At 45.7% G+C, this 21,192-nt stretch overlaps 1 protein-coding gene across 6 annotated transcripts in view; it reads left to right on the top strand.

Annotated features, from left to right (window-relative positions):
• The window catches only part of LOC125518831, a 42,169-nt gene that overhangs the window by 7,984 nt on the left and 12,993 nt on the right, over positions 1-21,192 (top strand). For 3 of the 6 annotated variants that reach the window (XM_048683701.1, XM_048683702.1, XM_048683703.1), the window contains 13 exons: positions 1,087-1,251; positions 1,343-1,730; positions 1,814-1,932; positions 2,634-2,706; positions 2,784-2,995; positions 3,092-3,136; positions 3,323-3,401; positions 10,518-10,706; positions 11,246-11,349; positions 11,447-11,537; positions 12,137-12,268; positions 12,503-12,640; positions 12,977-13,147. In XM_048683701.1, the coding sequence (XP_048539658.1) occupies positions 1,087-1,251; positions 1,343-1,730; positions 1,814-1,932; positions 2,634-2,706; positions 2,784-2,995; positions 3,092-3,136; positions 3,323-3,401; positions 10,518-10,706; positions 11,246-11,349; positions 11,447-11,537; positions 12,137-12,268; positions 12,503-12,640; positions 12,977-13,147 (1,906 nt within the window). The remainder of the gene's footprint in view (positions 1-1,086; positions 1,252-1,342; positions 1,731-1,813; positions 1,933-2,633; positions 2,707-2,783; positions 2,996-3,091; positions 3,137-3,322; positions 3,402-10,517; positions 10,707-11,245; positions 11,350-11,446; positions 11,538-12,136; positions 12,269-12,502; positions 12,641-12,976; positions 13,148-21,192) is intronic. The other 3 variants (XM_048683705.1, XM_048683704.1, XM_048683706.1) reach the window with 3 other exon arrangements.

Genomic DNA, 21,192 nt, shown 5'->3' on the forward strand with positions numbered 1-21,192 from the left:
GAGCTCCTCAAGGGGCTGGAGCCGAGTGGTGCGGGATCCTACGATCGTGGCCCTTGCGCCTGAGAGGTTTTCGGTCGATGGTTGTTGTACGTGGGAAGGATGAGGTCGAACCATCATGACGACAATGGCAGGTTCCCCTTTAATAGTAGAGAAGTATGCAGTTGGCTAGTAGTCAATTTGGTTTGTGCTTGTTCTGTGCTAGAGCTATAAATGACAGCAGTAAGTCAGCTGCTGTTTGTACCGGTGGTGGAGTAGTATAGCTAGCTGCTTCTGAGCTGTATTGTTCAGGTCCGTTTGGAGCCTTGGAGGTCAAGGTCAGGTTGATGTAGCCTATAAATAGACATGTATGCCATCTTTGTAAGATAAGCTTGTAGTGCATCAACAAGAAAAAGGCTTTGGCTGTGTGAGGCAACAGGTCACCAAAACAGCTTGTGTGCATGTGATAAACAACACGGAGAAAGTGAGGGAGGAGCTGAGTGATTTTCTCAGAGGGAGGGAGGGCGGGAGAGAGAGAGAGAGCTAAGCTTCAGTGTTAGGTGTACGAGATACTATCAATAAAGGCTCACTACTAGTAGTTCTGTGTGTCTCTGAGAGTGTGTGAAGCATATCTCAGGAAGAGGGGGGGGGGGGGGAGTGATTCAATTCCTACATATGTTTCATATGTGTGTGAGCATTAAATATCTTGTAGCCAAAAACTGCTTTTCTATCTTTAGATAGTACTCGTGGAAGGACCTGCTACTGACATAACCGTAATTACTGAAAAGTAGATAAAAGTAAATGACAATATTCTTATTTGCTTTATTGAGAGGGGTTGGCCCTTTTATATAGTAGACAAGAATTGACCAACAAGCTGGTAAATCTATTCAAGCTCAATACGATCTCTAAACTGACTGGACTCTTCCTAACAAAGTTGCTTCATCAATTGATCTATCATGATTCATGAAGAAATAAACTGCCAAGGTTTACCATGTGAGGTTGTATTTATATTTTGTTTAGGAAGGCTGTATTTGTGCTTTGTTAGCTCAGGGTTAATTTGACAATGGATTCGATAATAAATTCGCGTAACCGATGTATATTTGGTTGCAGTTTATCCCACCTTCTCAGCTCTCTAGATGGTGTTATACAGAATGAATTGGCTAGAAGGGAACCTTCATTATATCAGTGGTATTCATCTAATCAAAATCCATTGGTGGTGAGGACATTTGTGAACACTTTTGAAAATGATCGACGATTTAATTCTGCAACAGCAATGTATGTTTTATCAATTTCTTTTCATGTAATATGTTTACTGTACAATGCGTAATATGTGGCTCACATATATGTCTGTTTTGTATGTTCTTAGATGCAGCGAAGGCAAGCCAATGGATACTAGTGAAAGTGACCTTTCTTTGCTTGTGCTTGGTCTGTTCTGTCTTGCTGCTATTACGAAGCTAGGATCAGCAAAAGTTTCTTGTCAGCAGTTTTTCTCCATGGTCCCTGATATTATTGGCCGATTCATGGATATGCTTCTTGAATTCGTTCCTATAAGTAAAGCGTATACCTTGACGAAAGATATTGGTCTTCAGAGAGAATTCTTGTGCAATTTTGGTCCTCGTGCTGCTGTTCCTAAGTTTGCTAATGATCATGGACTTGAGATATCATTTTGGATTGATCTGGTTCAGAAACAATTACTAAGGGCTCTTGATCGTGAAAAGATATGGTCAAGACTGACAACAAGTGAAACTATTGAGGTTGGAACCCAACAATATTTCATTTCTAGTCTTAAAATCCTCTCTGATTTGATCTAACCCAATTTGTTTATTTCTTGCTGCAGGTTTTGGAAAAGGACCTAGCGATATTTGGTTTTTTCATTGCTTTAGGCAGAAGTACACAAGTATACCTGTCTTCCAAAAGTCATACAGATTCAAATGATTCTATCAATAGTATTGTAAGGTGCGATAGATGTGAATTTTAGATATTCTTCTCTCAGTGAAATTGAGTTTTACTCCCTCTGTAAGGTGCGATAGACGTGAATTTTACAGAGGGAGTACTACATAAGCTGTAGTCTTGACCAAAATCAGGTAGGAAGTGAACCGCTCTAGCGACTTCCACTGCCGCTAAATGTCCTCTCCAGCACCTCCCTCCTTGTTGCCGCCGGTCAGCCGGTGGCGGGGCGGGGCTCCTCGGTCTACTCCTCCCTCCCTCCCTGCCCCTTCTTTTAGGCTTGTATGATTTTACAGTGGCGGGTAGGTTGCAGAGGTTGACATGCTGTAGCCTGAGTGCAGTACATGGAGCTCCGTTCCGGCGGTGGTGCAGCTTTGAAAACTGGTGGTGCCGGCGGCCGTGTGAGGCCGGCGGTCTGCAGCGCCATCTGTCTGCTCCAGAGCGGGAGCGACCCAACTTTGTGTCTCCTCAGAGTTGGAATCTCGCTTCCTGTCATGGAGTTTTCGTCGTGTTTGCTTGTGTGGATGGCATCTAGGCCGGGATTTGTTTGGTGGTGTGGTTTTTTTTGTTTTAGTCTTGTCTTATGTGCTCAATTGTTTCGGTCTACTTTTAGGCTTGTATGATTGTAAATCTTTCTTTCTATCGATGCATCGAGAAGCAAGCTTTGCATTTTCTCCAAGTGTTTAACTTATCAGCTTATGGTCATCCAGGTACCTTATTGGTGGGAGCGTCCTATATTATCCACAGTTGTCCTCGATTAGTTCTTATCAGTTGTATGTGGAGGTAAGTATGCATGCAACAGAGTGAGCTCTGATGCTAATTCGCTTTTCAAATGGTTAATATGACTTTCTTGTCTTCAGGTTGTTTGTGAAGAGCTTGAGTGGCTTCCATTTTACTATGAAGATGTGCCAACGCCAATAGTTGATACTGAAGGCAGAGAAGAAATGCCTAAAAGAGAACTGATATCAAGGGTGCTAAATGTCTGCACTTATTGGATGACTAGTTTTATAAAGTATAGCTCATGGCTTGAGAACCCCTTAAATGTAAAGGCAGCACGATTCCTATCTAAGGGGTATGTCAACCTTCAGTTTTGGCGACAATTCTCTCACCTTATGTTACAGATATGGATTTGCAACTAACATTAATACATGTCAACAAATTTTGGTAGGCATGCCATGTTGAGCGACTGCATGACTGAGCTTGACATAGCAAAGTAAGCAGGAATGTCCAGTCGTATCTGCTACTCCCTCCGTTCGGAAATAAGCGACGTGGTCACTTATTTCTAGAATACCTGATATATGCTTATTTCCACATGGAGGGAATACTTGATATATGCTTATTTTACATATTGTGTAGAATGTCCATATGTTATATGATATATTTACTCGCTACATGGCAGAAATAATATGCCTAAAGACCGAAGTTTTCAAGAAACTGGAGTATTGGTTGATGCGACTGAGCTAGCTTCCATTGACAAGGTGTTTGTTATAGAATGCACTTCTGGATTGCTATTATGTTTTTCATTGTTTTGCAAACCCCAACTAAAGCAATGTTCTTCAGTATTAATGAAGTTCTTTTCCTTTTATATGTTCTGAGATGTTACTGGAAATACATTACTGATTATATTAAATATCAATGTCCTTGGGATTTCGAAGTTATAAGTCCGATTATCAGATTTCTACAATAAACTGTTGTGCAGATAATTAGATGCCCTGGTCTGTACATGAGATTCCTTTATGCATATAAACTACATGTCTCATTAGATGCATTTTAAGATCTAGTGGAGAAAGAGAGGATGGATCCAGTTTACACATATATGCTTCTCTTCGTTAGCTTTCTTCCAATGGACAGTAATCATATGTTAGATGTGGTATATGGTATGTTTCTTGTACAGACTTAGGTTGAGGTAATTTTCTGTTTCCTTTGGAGAAATCATTAAAAAACATAAGCAATTGATTTCTATGAGCTCTTTTGTACTTACTTTACCATTGAAATCATTTTTAAGTTATAATGGTGATTCCCTGGAGAGTATAAATTGCACTCTACTGGTAGATTGTCACTTGTCTCACACTGCACCTGTTTTGTAGCAATAAACACCAAGTACCAGGGTAGAGGGAATAAAATTGCACTTCGTACTGTTATGGATGCACCTTATCTCTATTAAGTATGTGCCCCCACGTACAAATATACATCTTAAACAAATATTATACCTCTTTATCATTCTCAATATACCTTATTAATTATTCTAATGTACCTCAATACAAGTTTCATGAATAAATATCATCGAAGCCCTCAATATGTACTGTATACATTTTTTTACGTACAAAAATGCAATTTACTTGTAAATAAAATAAAATAAAATATATGGTCTGAAATGTAACTTTTCATCAAACTCATTCTGGGGTATCTAGTACTCCCTCCGTCTGAAGAAGCTTGTCCCTCAAATGGATGTATCTAGCACAAAGTTAGTGCTAGATACATCCATTTGAAAGACAAGCTTGGGACAAGCTTTTTCGGACGGAGGGAGTAATTGTTAATGAAGTATATTCAAACGATAAAGAGGTATAACCAATTCATCTATGTGGTATATGAGGAGCGGCAGTATGTACTCCCAGGAGTATATACCTGAATTCGTCTATGCATCATATTTTTTGCATACTCCTTTTTACGTACAAATGTGTACATATTTCACAAATATAGTAAAGACTATGGGCTCACTTGCAAATTTTTCGTGTATCTCACTTTGGAGTATTTTAGATTGTACATTTAACATACTAAAAATGATAAAGTAGTATATATACTACCACATAGAAGCAGCCAGATAGATTTGATATATGATTTTATTTTTATTTTCCTCATCTATTGTTCCTCATCATTCTCCTCTGGTTGTTTGGAACTCGACCTCGAGTTATCTTCATAGGGCGCTTCTCACTGTTCTGGGTGGTAGAGAGTCAAGCCGGCAACATGAACATTGAAAGTGTTAGATATACCCATGTTGCTAGGAAGATCTATCACATAAGCATTATCATTTATCTTCCTCGTAATAGAGAAGGGCCCATACTTTCGCTGCCTAAGCTTCCCTTTAACACCTAAAGGCAGCCTCTCTTTTTGGAGGTAGACCATCACCTCCCCAACTTGGAATGATTTTGGTCTCTTTTTACAGTCAGCAAGTTGTTTATATTTCTGATTTTGTGCTTCCAAAACACCATGAATCTCTTCAAATAACTCAGTGTAATTATCAACAAAGGACAATGCTGATTTTGAGTTTTCCCTGATGGTAGCTTCACCAGGTCCACCACATGTGTTGGAACTTTAGTGCAGACAATGGAAAAAGGACTCCTTCCTGTGGATCTATGCTTTATTGTAGGACAGCTCTGCAAGAGATAAAGCCAAATCCCATTGTCCCTTCTTTCTCCACAAATGCAACTGATCAGATTACCCAAAAATTTGTTCACCACTTAAGTTTGTCCATCTGTTTGTGGATGGGCAGTGCTGGAAATTTTTATTTAGTGTTGAATTGCTTCCACGAAGTGAGCGAAAATGCAGCAAGAAACTTGTTACCACGTTCTGAGGCGATGGACCTTGGAACTCCATGAAGTCTGACCACTTCTCGAAAGAATAGGTTTGCCACATGATGAGCATCCATTGTCTTGTGACATCGGATGAAATGAGCCATCTTAGAGAATCTGTCTACGGCCACAAACACAACATCACTCCCTCGTCTTGTTCTTGGCAAGCCCAAGATGAAGTCCATAGAGATATCCTCCCATGGAGCAACAGGAATAGGCAAAGGCATGTGTAACCCTGTGTTCTGAACTTAGCCTTTGCAGGTTTGACATATGGGGCACCGCTGAATAAACTTTCCAGCATCTCTCTTTAGTTGTGGCCAAAAGTAACAAGCCTCCATGTTAGTGATGGTCTTGTCGCGTCCAACATAGCCACTAAGATATCACTTGAATGGAGCTCTCTAACCAGTTTGTCACGTAGAGAACTTCTTGGCATGCACAAATGATCATTTTTTGAAGAGATAGCCATCTTGCGCCAAATAGTCATCACCTAACGGCTAGCCCCTTGTGTGCTTCACCCAAACATGGCCAAAGTCTTCGTCATCCTCAAACAACTCCTTTATTTGATCCATGCCTAGAAGTTCAAACTCAAAAGAAATCAAGAGGCATGCACGCCGACTCAAATCATCTGCCACTCCATTAGTTGTTCCAGATTTATGCACGATGATATAATTAAACCTCTCCAGATATGTTGCCCATCTTGCTAGCATGCGATCAACATGCTTTTGATTTCTAAAATGCTTCAAGGATTGATGGTCACTGTAAACAATGAACTCTTTAGGCAGCAAATAGAGTTCCCAAATTTTCAAAGCTCTGAAAACGGCATACAATTCTTGCTGATAAGTACTACATTTCTTCAAGTTGAGTAGAGCTCATTTTCCTTTAGTACTTCTAGCACCTTCTGAATGTGATCAAAGTGTTCATCCTCATCCTTGCTATAGATCAAGATGTCATCAAAATAAACCACAACAAAGTGGGATAAGAAGGGCCAAAGGACTTGGTTCATCAATTGCATAAAGGTACTTGGTGCATTTGAGAGTCCAAATGGCATGACCAGCCATTCAAACAACCCTTCTTTGTCTTGAAGGCTGTTTTGCATTCATCCCTGGGTTTGATACGAATTTGATGATATCCGCTTCTTAAATCTAGCTTTGTGAACACTCTTGCTCCACTAAGCTGATTCAACATATCATCCAGACGGGGAATTGGGAATCTATACCTTACGGTGATCCTGTTAATGGCTCTGCTGTCCATACACATGCGCCAATATCCATCTTTCTTGGGCGTGCGCAGGGCTGGTACAATACATGGGCTAATACTTTCTCGAATGTGCCCCTTTTGCAGCAATTCCTCCACTTTCTCGTTCAATATTACCATGCTCTTTTGGGCTCATTCGATAGTGTGGAAGATTAGGAAGACTTGCTCCCAGAATTAAGTCAATTCCATGTTGAATTCCTCTCACTGGTGGCAGGCCTTGCGGCTCTCCAAGTATCTTATGAAATTCTGCTAATAAGCCATGTACTTTTGCTGGAATTTCAACAACCGGGTGCTCTTCTCCTTTTACAATAAGTGCAACACACACATTTGCCTCCTTCAAGTCTTCCATAAACTCATTAGAGATGTGGGAGATAGTTAACATACATTCACCCTCTTCATTAGAGATATTACCATCAGTTTTGTTTGGTAGAATAATGATCTTTCGCTTGTTCCAAATGAAAGACTAAGAATTTTCCTTGCCCTTGTGTGTAGTATCCACATCAAATTTCCAAGGTCTTCCTAGAAGGACATGACTGGCATCCATATCAACTACATCAGACAACACATTTGAGCAATAATGCTTGACCAAAGAAAGTGGCAGGTTGCATTGTTTGGTGATCCTCATATTCACCCAATAGTGCACGGGTTTGGATGATCATGAGTCTCAAGCTTTAAATGGTTCACCAACTTCTGGGAGATAAGATTCTCACAGCTACAACTATCAATCACTAATTTGCATACCTTGCCATTCACCGTGCATTTGCTCTCAAATATTTTCTTCCGTTGTGTGTCATCAGGTTGTGATGTGGAACATAGGAGACGCTGAATCACACATACCACCTCTCCACCTTCTTCTTGACAGACGTCCTGTCCATCTATATCCTCAGATTCGTATTCTTCCTCATTTCCTTCACCATCATGGATAGTTGTGTTAATAAATTTCCTCGATGGCGGACGTCTGTAACTGAACTTTTCACTTTTCAATGCAAAGAAATGCAAAGCTTTTGCGTTCTCTCGAAAAAATTTCCTCAATGGGCAACCGCTGGATATGTGTCCCTCTTCACCGCATTTATAGCATTTTGGGCCTTCATTTGCCTTAACCTTGCCTCTAGTTTGTTTTTCTCGAGAAAACGCAAATGGCTTTTGCGTTTCATTGCATTGGAAAGAGAGGGAATTTACATCCTCCTGGGAGGCAGTTTTATACAGCCGTTAGGGGCTCAGTGGATATCCCAGGATGATGGCAAAACGACCCTGAGCCCTTGAGCTCCGGCCTTTGCCCAACATCGGGCCTCGTCCTTGATCGTGTCTAGAAGCTCATTGAGCGAGGGGCTAACATGGTCAAAAACGCACGCGTTCCGAAGCCTCTAGTTTGCTTCGGGATGGGCTGTTTTGCCTTTGGTGGAGCAGTCTTTTCTTCCACTCTATTAGTGTGACTCCTAGATGAGCCTTCAACATGAGGACATGTAGTCTTAGTTGTCTTTCTTGTCCTCACAAACCTCTCGGCCTTTAAGGTTAGAGCATGTGCTTGATCAATGGACCAGATTTGTTGCACCATCAATCGGTCTTGAATAGCATCATTGAGACCATCGATGTACCTCGCAACTTGTTAATCTGCAATTTCGGTAATCTGAAACAGTTCTATTCCCTTGAATACAGTTTTGAAATTGGATAAATAGGATCTGATCATAATCAGCAGGCAAAAATCTCCCTTTCAAAAGACTCTTCATTTGCCGCCAAGTTCTCACACGAGGTTCTCCTCTCAGCCTATGCTCTTCTTGAACGCGGTGCCACGATGCACCGGCTCCTCCTTTCAGCTTGTACGCGACCAAAGGAACTCTACGATCTTCCGGAACCTCCATGACCTCGAAGAAAGTCTCCACTTCATATAACCAATCAAGGCACCCTTCAGTATCAATATTTTCATTAAAAGTTGGGATCTCAGCTTTCAGCTTGTATGTATCCCTTGCATATGTAGGGTTGGGTACTCTCCGATATGCATAGAGATCAGGTTCTTCAAGGGCATCATCATATTCTTCACCTTCAGAAGTTTCAACATAAATGGCCTTCTTGAAGTACGCTGAATTGCACATTCTTGTGGTGGTCTTGCTCCAAGATTACCTCCCCTTCTTCGTCGTTGAACATCTTCTTTAGATGAATCTCCTTCATTGGCAGCAGGGGAAACACCCTTTCTTATCATCTCAACCAGCTGATCGAATTTCCCATTAAGATCTTCACACAACTCTTTGATCTGTTGTTCTGCAACATCCATCCTCTTTTCCAATTGCTCCATTGCTTGCTGCAACTCGCTCTCAAAGAGAACATGAAGAACTAGTATGGATCAACGGGGCTCTGTTACCACCTGAAGCAGCACAAGCTTGTGGAGGAGCAACTCCACTTTGCTGCTACAATGTGTTCAACACAAGTGTTGGAAGGAACAACTTCAACGTCTTGTGCTAGATATCACTCTAGAGTCAGAGATAGGGCCGATATGGCTGCAGGAGTTCAATCCAAAACTCCTAGAGCACAAGATCTAGTCCAAGATCTTAGATAAAAACAAGTTCTATTATAGGTAGTGGGTACATAGTCTGGGTTACAAACTAGAGGTGAGGACCTATATTTATAGGGCTTTGGGAAGTCTTCACATCTCATTTCTATTTATGGCTAGATTTAGCGAACGGTGGAGAAAGGCCCAGTGCCAGCTAGCAGGTCCAGTGGTCAGAGGAAACAGTGGCGAGCAGGTGCAGCAGGGAGAGGGAGCGGCGCACTGGGCAGTCTCCTGGTGAACAGCAGCGGCAGCCGGGAGCTTGAAGTTGACATCAGCAGCTGTCCTGGGGAGAGGAGGGAACGTCAATCTGGGGACTACAAGCTCCTCGTCACGAGCGCTAGTACAGGAAAAGGAAGTAGCAGCCCAGTCCAAGGAGGAGATGGGTGATCCAAATCAGGATGGCTACCTGGCGTGACTGGTGTGCGAGAAGATGCGCACGAACCAACAGGGGAGACTGAGATCGATTCAGGGATAAAGCACGAGTTGCACGGTGCCCCCCCCCCCCTCCCCCCCCCCCTCAAAACCATAGGCTCTAATACCATGGATGAATGCAACTTATCTCTATTGTATTCCAAGCAGCATAATGTATACTCCCTCTGTCCCAAAATAAGTGTCTTAACTTTAGTACAAAGTTGTACTAAGATTGAGACAGTTATTTTGGGACGGAGGGAATATTACACAAGACTTGGGGTACAGGGAAGGACACATAGCCTAATACGGACTCCTAGACCAATACTAATACTCCTTAACATGTACCACCTCCCTGCTACTTCTCATCGCCTAAGGGAATCTACATATGTGAACCACTTGTGAGTCAGTAGCCAAGGCCCCACATGTAAGGCTTGCCTTCTAGTTCTGCCCCGTCCTATTTTTCATGTAGTAGCCTTAGCAGGGCAAGGTCTCAACGGGAGGGAAGAAAGGCTCTATGGAATCTCATCTTGTGCAAAGCGGAGCTGGTGAGGAAAGAAAGGAGGACCATGCCAATCTTGGGAGAGAACAGAGGGCTTCATAGGAGTTAGAAGTGATATGATCTGTGCAGCGGTGTTCCAGAGGTGGTGCAAAGTGCAATATTACTCCCTCTACCATGGTGTTTTGTGTTTATTGTTGCAAAAAGTGGTGACGTGTGCCACACGTGGCAATCTACTTGGTGCAAAGTGGGAGTTACGCTTCCCTGAATAATGCTATCTCTTGGTAAAGCTTGATGATCGTAGTTTCAATTATTGCAGTCACTTGAAAGTGTTGAGGAAGCTTTGGTTAAGTTAGAAAATTTGCTTCAAGAATTGCATCTTTCCAGTACCAACTCTGGTAAGGAGGATCTAAAGGCTGCATGTTCCGATCTAGAAATGATCAGAAGACTGAAGAAGGAAGCAGAATTTCTTGAGGCTTCCTTTCGAGCAAAAGCAGAATATCTGGAGGTGAGCTTAGTATTTTTACTATTTTTCTTCTACTGCAATTATCTGCAGTAGACATGTACTTTCCTATTTGAAAATAGTCAGTCTTGCATACAAGTAACGTGATCACAGTGATTTCTTGAGGTATTTCACTGCATAAGGGTTGAGGAGCATTCCACCAACTATGGTGGCTATGAAGGACTCATTGTTCCTTGCACTTTTTGAAGAGAACACTAGATCTCTTTTCTTTTGGTTTTCCAATAGAAGTAGTTTAGGCTCCTGAGCTCCTTTCTGACTGGTTCTGGAGATGATTTATTTGTTTGAAAACGTTTGTCCATCCTTCCACATGCTGCAATTGTACATGGTTTATATCATGAACATGAAGTTATTTAGTTGATTCCAGTAATACTACCATGACTCTAAAGTTTTTGATGGTTGACTACAATTCCAGTAAGGCACGCAAACATGTACCCCAATTGTATAGTCAATAATATCATAGGGTGACACAATAACGATTTTGCACAACCATGATACATGTGCTAAAGTTTTTGATGGTTGACTAGGCTGATACTATTAGCAGAGTGTTACCTCCTGCTGGCGAGGGAGAACACGGAAAGACGGGCAGCATGGTTAATGAGGTTTTAACACCACAAAACCCAGTAAATAGGTGATATTCTCTTGTAACTAATTCAATTATGGTTGTGATAGGTGATTTGACGGTGAAAATAAATGATTTCCGGTTTTTGTTATTTTTATTATGTTAGGATGGAGAACAATCGTCGTCCGTTTTGGGACATTTTTGGTATGACTTCTGGAAGGAAAATTGTGCCAGCACAACAAGCTGTGGATCAGGATGTATGAATTTGTGCATTATATCTTCTCTACATCATTTCTCTGCATTCGGGCGGTGTGATTCTCCTCTATGGTTTGTGGGGTCGCTGGGTGGGTCATTGAGCTGCTGCAATGGGGGGGGGGGGGGGGGGGGGGGTGACACAGCTTTGCTGGTACTGGGACAGCATGCAGTCACCACGCAGCCCTACACACGTTCACACCTCTGACTATATTCCCCGCACCATATCAGTGCCCATGTTTAATTATTCGTAGGAAAACGCCCACATTTTGGCCACCAATCAGTCTCCAACTCATGTTGACCGCCCACACACGTAAAAGAAGAGAAAAAATAGGCAGCACACATACACAGGCCTTACCCATCAATGACATTACGTGGGGCTGGCCCAACTAAAATCAGCAGCAATCTATGCGCCTATTGCTGGGCGCGGCGGAGCGCGCCATTTCTTCTAGTCATCATCACCTATTATGCAAATGAGTTTTTGTAAGAAGTACATATTACTGGAAAATAATATCTATCTTCAACAAATTTATCTCAAAAGATGTTTTCTTCCACCATGTTAAACTTTCTTATAGGATTTCCCTGTTTTTTTCATTTGCGGAAGGCTTCTGCTGCCAAGGTGGATCAAATAGACATGGAGTCAAATGACATCCGCCGCTTCGAACAGTTGAGACGTGAGTTGATTGAGTTAGAAAGGAGAGTGCAGAAGAGTACAGATGGTGCTAAAAAAGAGGAGGTATGCTTGTTTAAGATATATTTTTAGATAGCAAACGAGAATGCAGTTGGTATTTGAGCCAACACTTGAACCTGAGACTCTGCAACCTCCATGGAAACGACATGACGATCAATCAGTCATGTTCTATTTGCAGTTCTGTTATATACCATGACCATACCATAATGGCTGGCTTTGTTATTGTAGAAGTTTCTTCAGCTTTGACGAGTTATTCATCCAGCCATGTCCTATTTTCAGTTCCAGGAAACGGAGGTTCCAGATGAAACAATGAGCCCTTCTGAGTCAGCACCCCCTCTGTCAGGGCCTTCTGGTTCAGTAATCAAGAAAGAAAATGTTATTACAAAATCGGTAGAGAAAGTTAAGGAGAGTACAACGGTATGACAATTTGAATTTTATTCATCCTGCATAAGAAAATCCTGTAACATAGTTACTTCCACAAACATTCAAAACAACTTGTGCATCTGGTCATTTCTTACCAGATTTTGTGTTGTTTTCTGACACTAACGGTGCTTGATGGCATCACAGGGTGTTAATATTTTTTATGGTGATAAATTTTGACAACACACAACAGTATTAATTGGATATGATTGCGAATTATTTTGGTAGGGAATCTAGTAGTCTGAGTAGCTGTTGCCTCTTTTCATTCCTTGCATTAAACTAATAATAGTATTAAAGGGTTAAAGTCTATTTCATCTTCTTTGTGCTGCACAGATTGTGTTGCAAGGGACACAGCTCTTAGCAATTGATACAGGAGCTGCTATGGGTTTACTGAAAAGATCTCTTATTGGGGAGGAACTAACTCAGAAGGAGAAACAGGCTCTTCAGAGAACCCTGACAGATTTGGCATCTGTCGTTCCAATAGGAATACTCATGCTTCTACCAGTGAGTATTTCTTTCGGATTTGTACCTTCTGAACATGTTACATGGGGGCAGACATATAAGCGTCGTGGTTGCCACCCGGCGCCTCCACAGTCTAGTTCAGAGATAACACCAATACAAGATGGAACCGCTCTTGGTAATCCTCCAGATTAGGGGAACGCATCATCAGGAAGAATTCCTATTGATGGGGGGATTGCTACTGCAAGCAGAGTCCTCAGGTGGAATTACTATTGATAGGAAAGCTACAGGTTAGTCCGTATAGAATAGACCATAGTTTCGTTCGTATTAGACATGGAGTCAGAGCTCAGAGTCGGTTTGTAAGGCAGATCCTCTCTATATATGAGGTAGCCACGCACAACATCTGTACCTAGGGCCTCCAGCCCTAGCTGCATCTTCCCTTCCATGGCTCCCAAGTGCTCCCGTATTGGTCCTAATCTAATCCTCTACAGATTGCGTTCCCACAAATCAAGTTGTGACATTTTGGTTTCAGAGCCAGCCATTCCTTCTTCCATGGGGACCAACGACAGTGATGATGCTTGGAAACAAGAGCTCATGCAGCTCATGAAGTTGATGGCTGCGACGAACCAACGTCTTGACGACACCATTGCTCGTTTGGACAGCCATGATGGCCTGCTTGACTCCCTCGCCAAGCATCTGGACTGCTATGGTACTCATCTGGCACGTATTGAAGACGCCAGCCAATCGGCACGGATGCCGACAAGGAAGACGCGGAAGGTGCAGCCGCCGGAGACAAGCTGGTGGGCCCCGGCGATCTGCCCACCTCGTACAATTGAGGAGAGCAAGGCCACCAGCATTTTGGCGTCTTCAAGATGTCGTTCACATCCTTTGGCAGAACGGAGGATGCCTTAAGAGCATCTACAGCCGGGCTCTTCAAACGCGCCCGCGGACGGCCTGGTCAGTGATCGGTCACAAAATCGTTCCTGACCGGCACACCTCATATACAACCCATATCTAGGATGGATATGGGGAGGCCCGGGCGCGTCCGTTACGTCGGATCTGACAGACAGGACCCACCACAAATTTCACCAAATCCGCCCCCTGACCTTGCTGGATCAACCCTTTTCCTTTCCTCTCTTCTCCCTCGTCCGCGTCGGCCCTCCCCTAGCCCCGCCGCCGTCCTGACCCCTCGGCGCCGCCCCAGACATTGTCATCGCCTCGGCCGCCACCAGTGGTACGTCTGGCTATTCTCGGACTGTACCATGCCCTCCATGTGTTCGACAAATTGTCCGACCAGTCTTTTTTGTTCTTTTGTAGGCAAAATGATAGATTCGGAGGGTTAACAAGGAGCTTGATGAATTAATGCAAAAGGAGTTCTTCGATTCGGCAGAGTCGGATGGAGATGCCGAGATGATGATGATCATGAGCATCCAAGAGGAAATGGACAGGGAGGTGGGGCGCATTCTGAACTTGATCAAAGGGAGAAGAGTTTTCAACCAGGATAGGGTCGATGGAGGACGGTTGCTCTATAAGGACTACTTTAAGCCCGGCCCAACAGTCCCTGATAATTTTTTTGCCGACGCTTTTGTTTGCAAAAAAAAGACGTTTTCGTTTGCGCAAACCCTTGTTCTTGCGCGTGGTGGAGGGAGTGGAGGCACATGATTCGTACTTCAGGCTCAACAAGGATTGTTGCAGACAACTCTCGTTCTCTCCTAAGCAGAAATGCACGGTTGCTATGAGGATGCTTGCATTAGGTACCGCCATCTATGCCATTGGTGAAATGGTTCGGATGGGAGAGAGCACATGCCTGAAGACCACTGTGAGGTTTACCCGAATAATGGTGAAGGTGTTTGGAATAGAGCATCTAATAGAACCAAATGTGCAAGACACATCAAGGTTGATGGCTATTGGAGCGGCTAGAGGTTTTCCAGATATGTCCGGTTCAGTTGATTGCATGCATTGACTTTGGAAGAACTGCCTCAAAAGGTTCGCGTGAGATGTACCAAGGTCAGTGTTGAGGAGAAGAAAGGGAATGGGGTTCAACACACTCGATTATGCTCAAAGGCTGGGTTTGTACAGGTTGCCGTCAGCCGAGCAGGATCGTGGGCATGCCACTACCTCAGGATGTGCATCACTACCTACACAACTGCTGCACGATCATGGCTATGCCGTATGGCAGGCTATACAGGGCGCATACGGTATAGAACTACCTAGTCTATCAGTCAGATAAAAGAAACCACCATCATACTCGACGCAGTGGCATCAAGGGACTTGTGGATTTGGCATGCCTGGTTCTCACAATGACATCAATGTGCTCCAGTGATCTCCCCTGTTCAGGAGACTTTGTAATGGGAAAGCGTCACCGTGCAACTACACAGTCAATGGGCACGACTACAACATGGGGTATCCTCAGTAGTGCGGCGTTTGTGAAGACCATATTCGATCCCCATGGCAACAAATAGTCATTTTGCAACAATGGAAGAAGCAACTAAGAAGGATGTGGATGTTGAAGTGTATATGTGGATTGCCCAACCCTTTTCACCAGTTTGAACTTTTGGTTGCGTTGACTAGTGCATGAAGCGTAACGTGGTATCAGGGTCTAAGGTCTTGAGTTCAAGTCCTGGCTTTTGCAATTTATTAAAAAAAATGTTGTTGCCCCCTCTTTGTCCATGTATAGGCCTCTTGAGCCATACCTATGCGTCTATTCACATGTTGACTTCCTGTGTCACACGTGAGAGGGGGTGTTGGAAGTGTATATTGGATTGCCTAGCCCTTCCCATCAGTTCAGACTTTTGGTTGCGTTTGCTAGTGCATGAAGCTTAACAGTGGAGAGGGCATTTAGAGTGCTCCAAGTTTGTTGGGGTATTGTTCGTGGAGCTGCAATGATGTGGGAATCTGAGACTTTGTGGCAGCTGATGACATGTTGTGTCATTTTGCACAATATATGATTGTCAAGGAGGAGAGGGTGAAGGGGCAGCCTGAATCCATGATTTCGGGAAGTCTCGAGAACAAGTCCACATCCCGAAGCAAGAGACAGATCAGATTCTGAATTTTCTGCATATGTATCAGAATCTTTGAGATCAACAGGTGCACGTGTAGCTACTCAATGATATTGTGGAGCATATGTGGACCCACAATGAAAACCGAGGAAACCCAAAAAGTTTAATGTTTGAATTATGCACTTCAAATAAATTTTATGTTTGAACTATGTAACAAATGTTATTTATGTGTGATATTCATGTGTATGATCGATGTGCATGAATTTGAGGGTTTTGATATGAGGAGTGTGGCTGTCCGACAGGACATATGATGAATTTGAGGGTTTTGATATGAGGAGTGTGGTTGTCCGACAGGACATATGAGGGGCCGTCCGGCGCTGTTCGGGGTCACGTCTGGGCTCGTCGGTGGACGTTTAGGAGGCGGGATTTGCAAAGTCCGGCTGTAGATGCTCTAACTTGGCTAAATTTGTGTGAGCAATTTTTGAAGCCTAGGACACACACCCCAACGATAAGGTCTGGATGGCATCCTATCACATGTCTGGCAAGGCCCGCAAGTGGTACATGCACCTTCTACGTGCTGAGGACAGCCGCCCAGGCTGGGATCGTTTTCCTGCTCTTGCAAGCAAGCGTTTTGGACCATCCACTTGGCGCAACCTCATTGGGGATTTGATAGAGTTGCGCAGGGGTGGAGGTACCTGGAGGACTACATCAACAATTTTTTCAACCTCTCGGCATGCACGACCAACCTATCCCTCCAGCATGAAATGCAAATATTCATTGCAGGGTTGCAAGATCCGATCAGGATGCCTGTTGAGCTTCGGGAGCCCTTTGATCTAGAAGAAGCTACTAAGTGTAACTCGTGCTTTTGAGCGTTTGGAGTCCCTGGACACAGGTCCTCGATCTTCCAGCAAGTAGTCCTCTAGCAAGTGACTGGGTTAGTCGTTCCATAACTTATGCGGGTAGCTCATCTATCATAGCAGGAGCAAGAACCACATCATCTGCTGGCGTCACAGGATCAACTCGAGCATTCAAAAGCTTGACACCACCTGAGATGGAGGAGCGCCGACGATAGGGCCTCTGCTATAATTGCGACGAAAAATTCCAACTAGGGCACCGTTATAAGAAGCTATTCATGCGTCACATCATACGTGAGTCCGATGATGACGAGGAGACAACTAACAACACCCAACAGGAGGAACCGCCACAAATTTTGCTGCACACCCTTACGGGTATCTGGAGCTCCAGTACCATGCAACTTCGGGTCGACATCGGTGGTGTCTTCCTTCTTGCTCTTGTTGACTCCGATTCGACTCATATCTTTCTCACCGAGGAGCTAATCAGCAAAGTGGGTGCGGTACTTAACCTCTGTGCTGGGATTCGGGTTGCAGTTGCCAATGGCGAACATGTGATCTGCAGCGGTGTTTACTGTAACACTAGCAGTGCCATTGACATGGAGCCATTTTTCATCGACTTATTTGCAATACCACTCGGTGGGCTCGATGTTGTCCTCGGTGTGCAGTGGCTGGGCATATTGGGTCCCGTCCTTTGGGATTTCAAACGTCTCCGGATGTCCTTCTGGCGTGGCCGACCATCAAGTTGCATGGAATGGGGAGGTCATACTGACAAACCCAATTCGCCTTGCAACAACTTCTGGGCCAGTCCCTGGACCTCCCAACGGAGCTTCTTCTCGAGTTTGACTCCCTCTTAGACGACCCCACAGGTCTTCCTCCTGAGCGCAGTCACGACCACCACATCCACTTGCACACTGACACAACAGCCATGCTGGTGCGGCCTTATCAATATCCAGCCTTACAGAAGGATGAGTTAGAACAACAATGCTCTGCGCTCCTGGCTCAATAGTTCATCCGCCTAAGCAATTCTGCACTATCAGCACCAGTCATCCTTGTCAACAAGCATGATGGATCATGGCGCATGTGTGGACTATCGAACGAAACAATTAAGGACAAGTATCCTATTCCTGTAGTGGAAGAACTTCTGGACAAACTCAAGGGAGCGCATTACTTCACCAAGTGGGATCCGCGCTCAGGTTATCATCAAGTTCGTATGCACCCTGCAAATATCAAGAAGACCGCTGTCAGGACGCATGAGGGCCTGTTTGAGTTCTTGGGCATGCCTTTTGGGTTGACTAACGCACAAGCCACATTCCAAGCATTGATGAATGATATCCTTTCCCGTTCCTGCATCTTTTTGTGCTTATATTTTTCGATGAAATCTTAATTTACAGTGCTTGCTGGGCAGATCACCTATGCACGCACGCGCAGTGTTCAAGCTACTTCAGTAACACCAGCTCTTGCTCAAGCGCTCCAAGTGCCTTTTTGGGGAAACCTCTGTAGCCTACCTTGACCACATTATCACGATCAAGGGAGTTGCCATGGATCCGATGAGTTGGCTGGTGCATGAATTCAACAGGATGCACACGGCCAACACCAACGCACACACACACACAAAACATGCCGGCGAATAGCAACGTCATGTAAGATCAAAGCTATCCATAGGCAAGGAAAAAAGAAAAGAACCCCAAAGAGACTGGATCCGCGATCGTCAAGCAACAACAATGACCATATCCACACCAACCATCCGATGACACCACACGGACGACAAGATTCTTCAACAGCAATGCCTTAAGGGAGCGACACTCAGTTGCCGTCGTCAACGGATCCAACCATCCAAGGCTAGAATCTAGGTTTTCGCCTTGAAAAATCAGTTTGAGCATATCCTAGCAAGGCTACGAGACTCTTCTCGTTTCGTCCACGTCTCTCCCGCGAGAGACCGGGCGAAACCCTCGTCGCTGCCAACCCTCGTTCCCCTCGCCCCACTTTTCCCCTCGCCGCCGCCGCCGCCAGGGCGCGTCGTCAGGCGAAGCCCAGCTGGTGTTGGCGGCGGCGGGGATCCTGTTCCTTCTCGGCTCGTGTGTGGTGGCGCGGGCGTTGACATATATATTGGTGGGGGCACCTCGCTTCGGCGCAGTGCGTCATGGCGGGGCTACGCTGGTGGTGTGGCTAGGCGGCTGTTTTGCGGCGGCTACGTGGCGTACGTGGCGTTCCTCTCCTCCCGCCTCCGAAGCGTCTTTTTTTTGAAGCTTGAAACAGTAGGAAAGGCTCCTACTGCATATATATTAAAGAATCAGAGTCACTGTGGTGTTACATGCATTTACATATGGACTGGGGTCAGTTAACCTAAACAGGTCAGAATTCTAAGATCTAGTCTATGAGGGGGAGTGAGCAAGATTTACAAAAGTCACAAAGACAATCAGGGTACTGCAGCCAGGAGGTCGAGAACTAGGTGTCTTTTTTGGGAAGGCAACCTATAGGCCATATTGCCAAAGTCCTCCTTGAATCTGTTCTTCCAAGAGCTCATCGAGGGGCACTCTTTTGAAGTAGTTGTTACGTTCTTTCCACAGGCTCCATGCTGCTACTAGGAAAACTTCCATGATCATATTGCGTTGGTGGCTTGCTTTCATGCACTCCACGAGTTGCAATCTGTTTAGGTGGTTGCTCCATGTAATGTTCAGAATCTGCCAGCATCGTTGACTGAATCGACAGTGAAAGAACAGGCGTTCCACTGTCTCCTCGAAATGTTCTTCACATAGGAGGCAGTCAAGGTTGTCTCCAATGTTATAATGTCTCCTTTCCAACATGTTTCTGGTATTTAGGCGATCAGACAGAAGCAGCCAGCCGAAGACTTTGATTTTGGGGGTACATTTTGATTTCCACAATCAGCCAAACGCCGCGCGCGCATTGATTTCTCTGAAGTAAAAGTCGTAGTACGTTTTGGTTTTAAAGCTGCGGCCGTTCCAGGTGCATCGCTAGGTGTCATTCCCCCCCCCCCCCAATATGTCCACATTAATCACTTCAGCCTGTATCTGTCTCAATTCTGCATGAGCTTGCATCGAGAGTGGCAGGTGAAAGGTTGTTGACAGGTAAATAGAAAGCCAAGAAGATCTCTACGGCGTAAACTGAACTGGTCCTTCCTTGCCGACCCCCTCCTCTCCCCTCCCGAGGCGCTCCCGTGGCGTCCCCGGGAGGCAACCCTAGTGCCGCCGCCCCCGTCTCCTCGCCCCGCTCCCCATCCCTCGCCGCCGCCGGTGGCGTCGCCGGCCAAAGGCCGCATGGCGCAGGCGGCGGCGGGGCGTCTTCCTCCCACGCGCAGGTGACGGGCGGCGCGGGGCGCCCTCCCCTGCTCGGTGGCGCTGGGCGCCGGTCGGCCGCTGCTCCGTTTTCCTCCCTCCTGGCGTCCTGGTGGACTGCCGACACTCCCTCCCCTCCCCCCCTCCTCGCTCGTGGGGGCTGGAGGCCCGGGGGCGTGCTGGCGGCGGATCTGGCAACCCCTACCCAGATCCGGCTGCTAGTGGTGGTTGGCGGCGTCAGGGGTGGCCGGTGGCCCTTCCAAGGTGGTGGCGCTGCAACTGGTCCTCGTTTTGCTCCGGTGGGGTGGCGGGGCATCGACTGGTCCTGGCCAGGGCGTGGAGATGCAGGTGGTGTGGTGGTGGTTGACGCTCTTGGCGGCCTTCTTCGGCGGCTGGGTGTGGTCGATCCGGCGGCCCTCGCCGGCGGACGGGTGGCAGCCTCTTCCTCGCAGGTTCTGGCCGGAGGCCGTGGTAGGGCGTCAGGGGTGACGCAGGGGAGGCTGCTGGAGGGACGGGTAGACCGACTACCTGTCACTGGCGCAGGGGTGCGTCGGTCCGGACGAGCTCCGCTCCCCCCTCCCCTTTTCCTGGCCTAGTGCCTCCTTGTCGCTGACAGTTGTTCGGGGCGGGTCGGTCACCGGTGGTTCCGATGGTGCTAGGGGTTTGCCGGTCGGCTCAAAGCTCGTGCCTTTGATGGTCTCCGGAGTGTCTGGATGCAAGGCGACGGCCTTGGTGGTGGGAGCTGCTGGTTGCTCGTGGGCGGAGCTCATGGCTCGGGCGCTGACGGGCTTGCTGTCATGGCCGCGTGGGCGGCATGGGGGTGGGCCTTCGACGATCTCGGTGGTGGTGCGGCCGGTGCTCTCATGTAGGGCCGTACCTTGGACGGAGGCTGAGGGTGGTGGCTGGGGTGAAAACCTCATCTGGCTCGGAGCCAGACCGATGGC

The sequence above is a fragment of the Triticum urartu genome, chromosome 7 (genome assembly GCF_003073215.2).
Source record: "Triticum urartu cultivar G1812 chromosome 7, Tu2.1, whole genome shotgun sequence".
Lineage (NCBI taxonomy): Eukaryota > Viridiplantae > Streptophyta > Magnoliopsida > Poales > Poaceae > Triticum > Triticum urartu.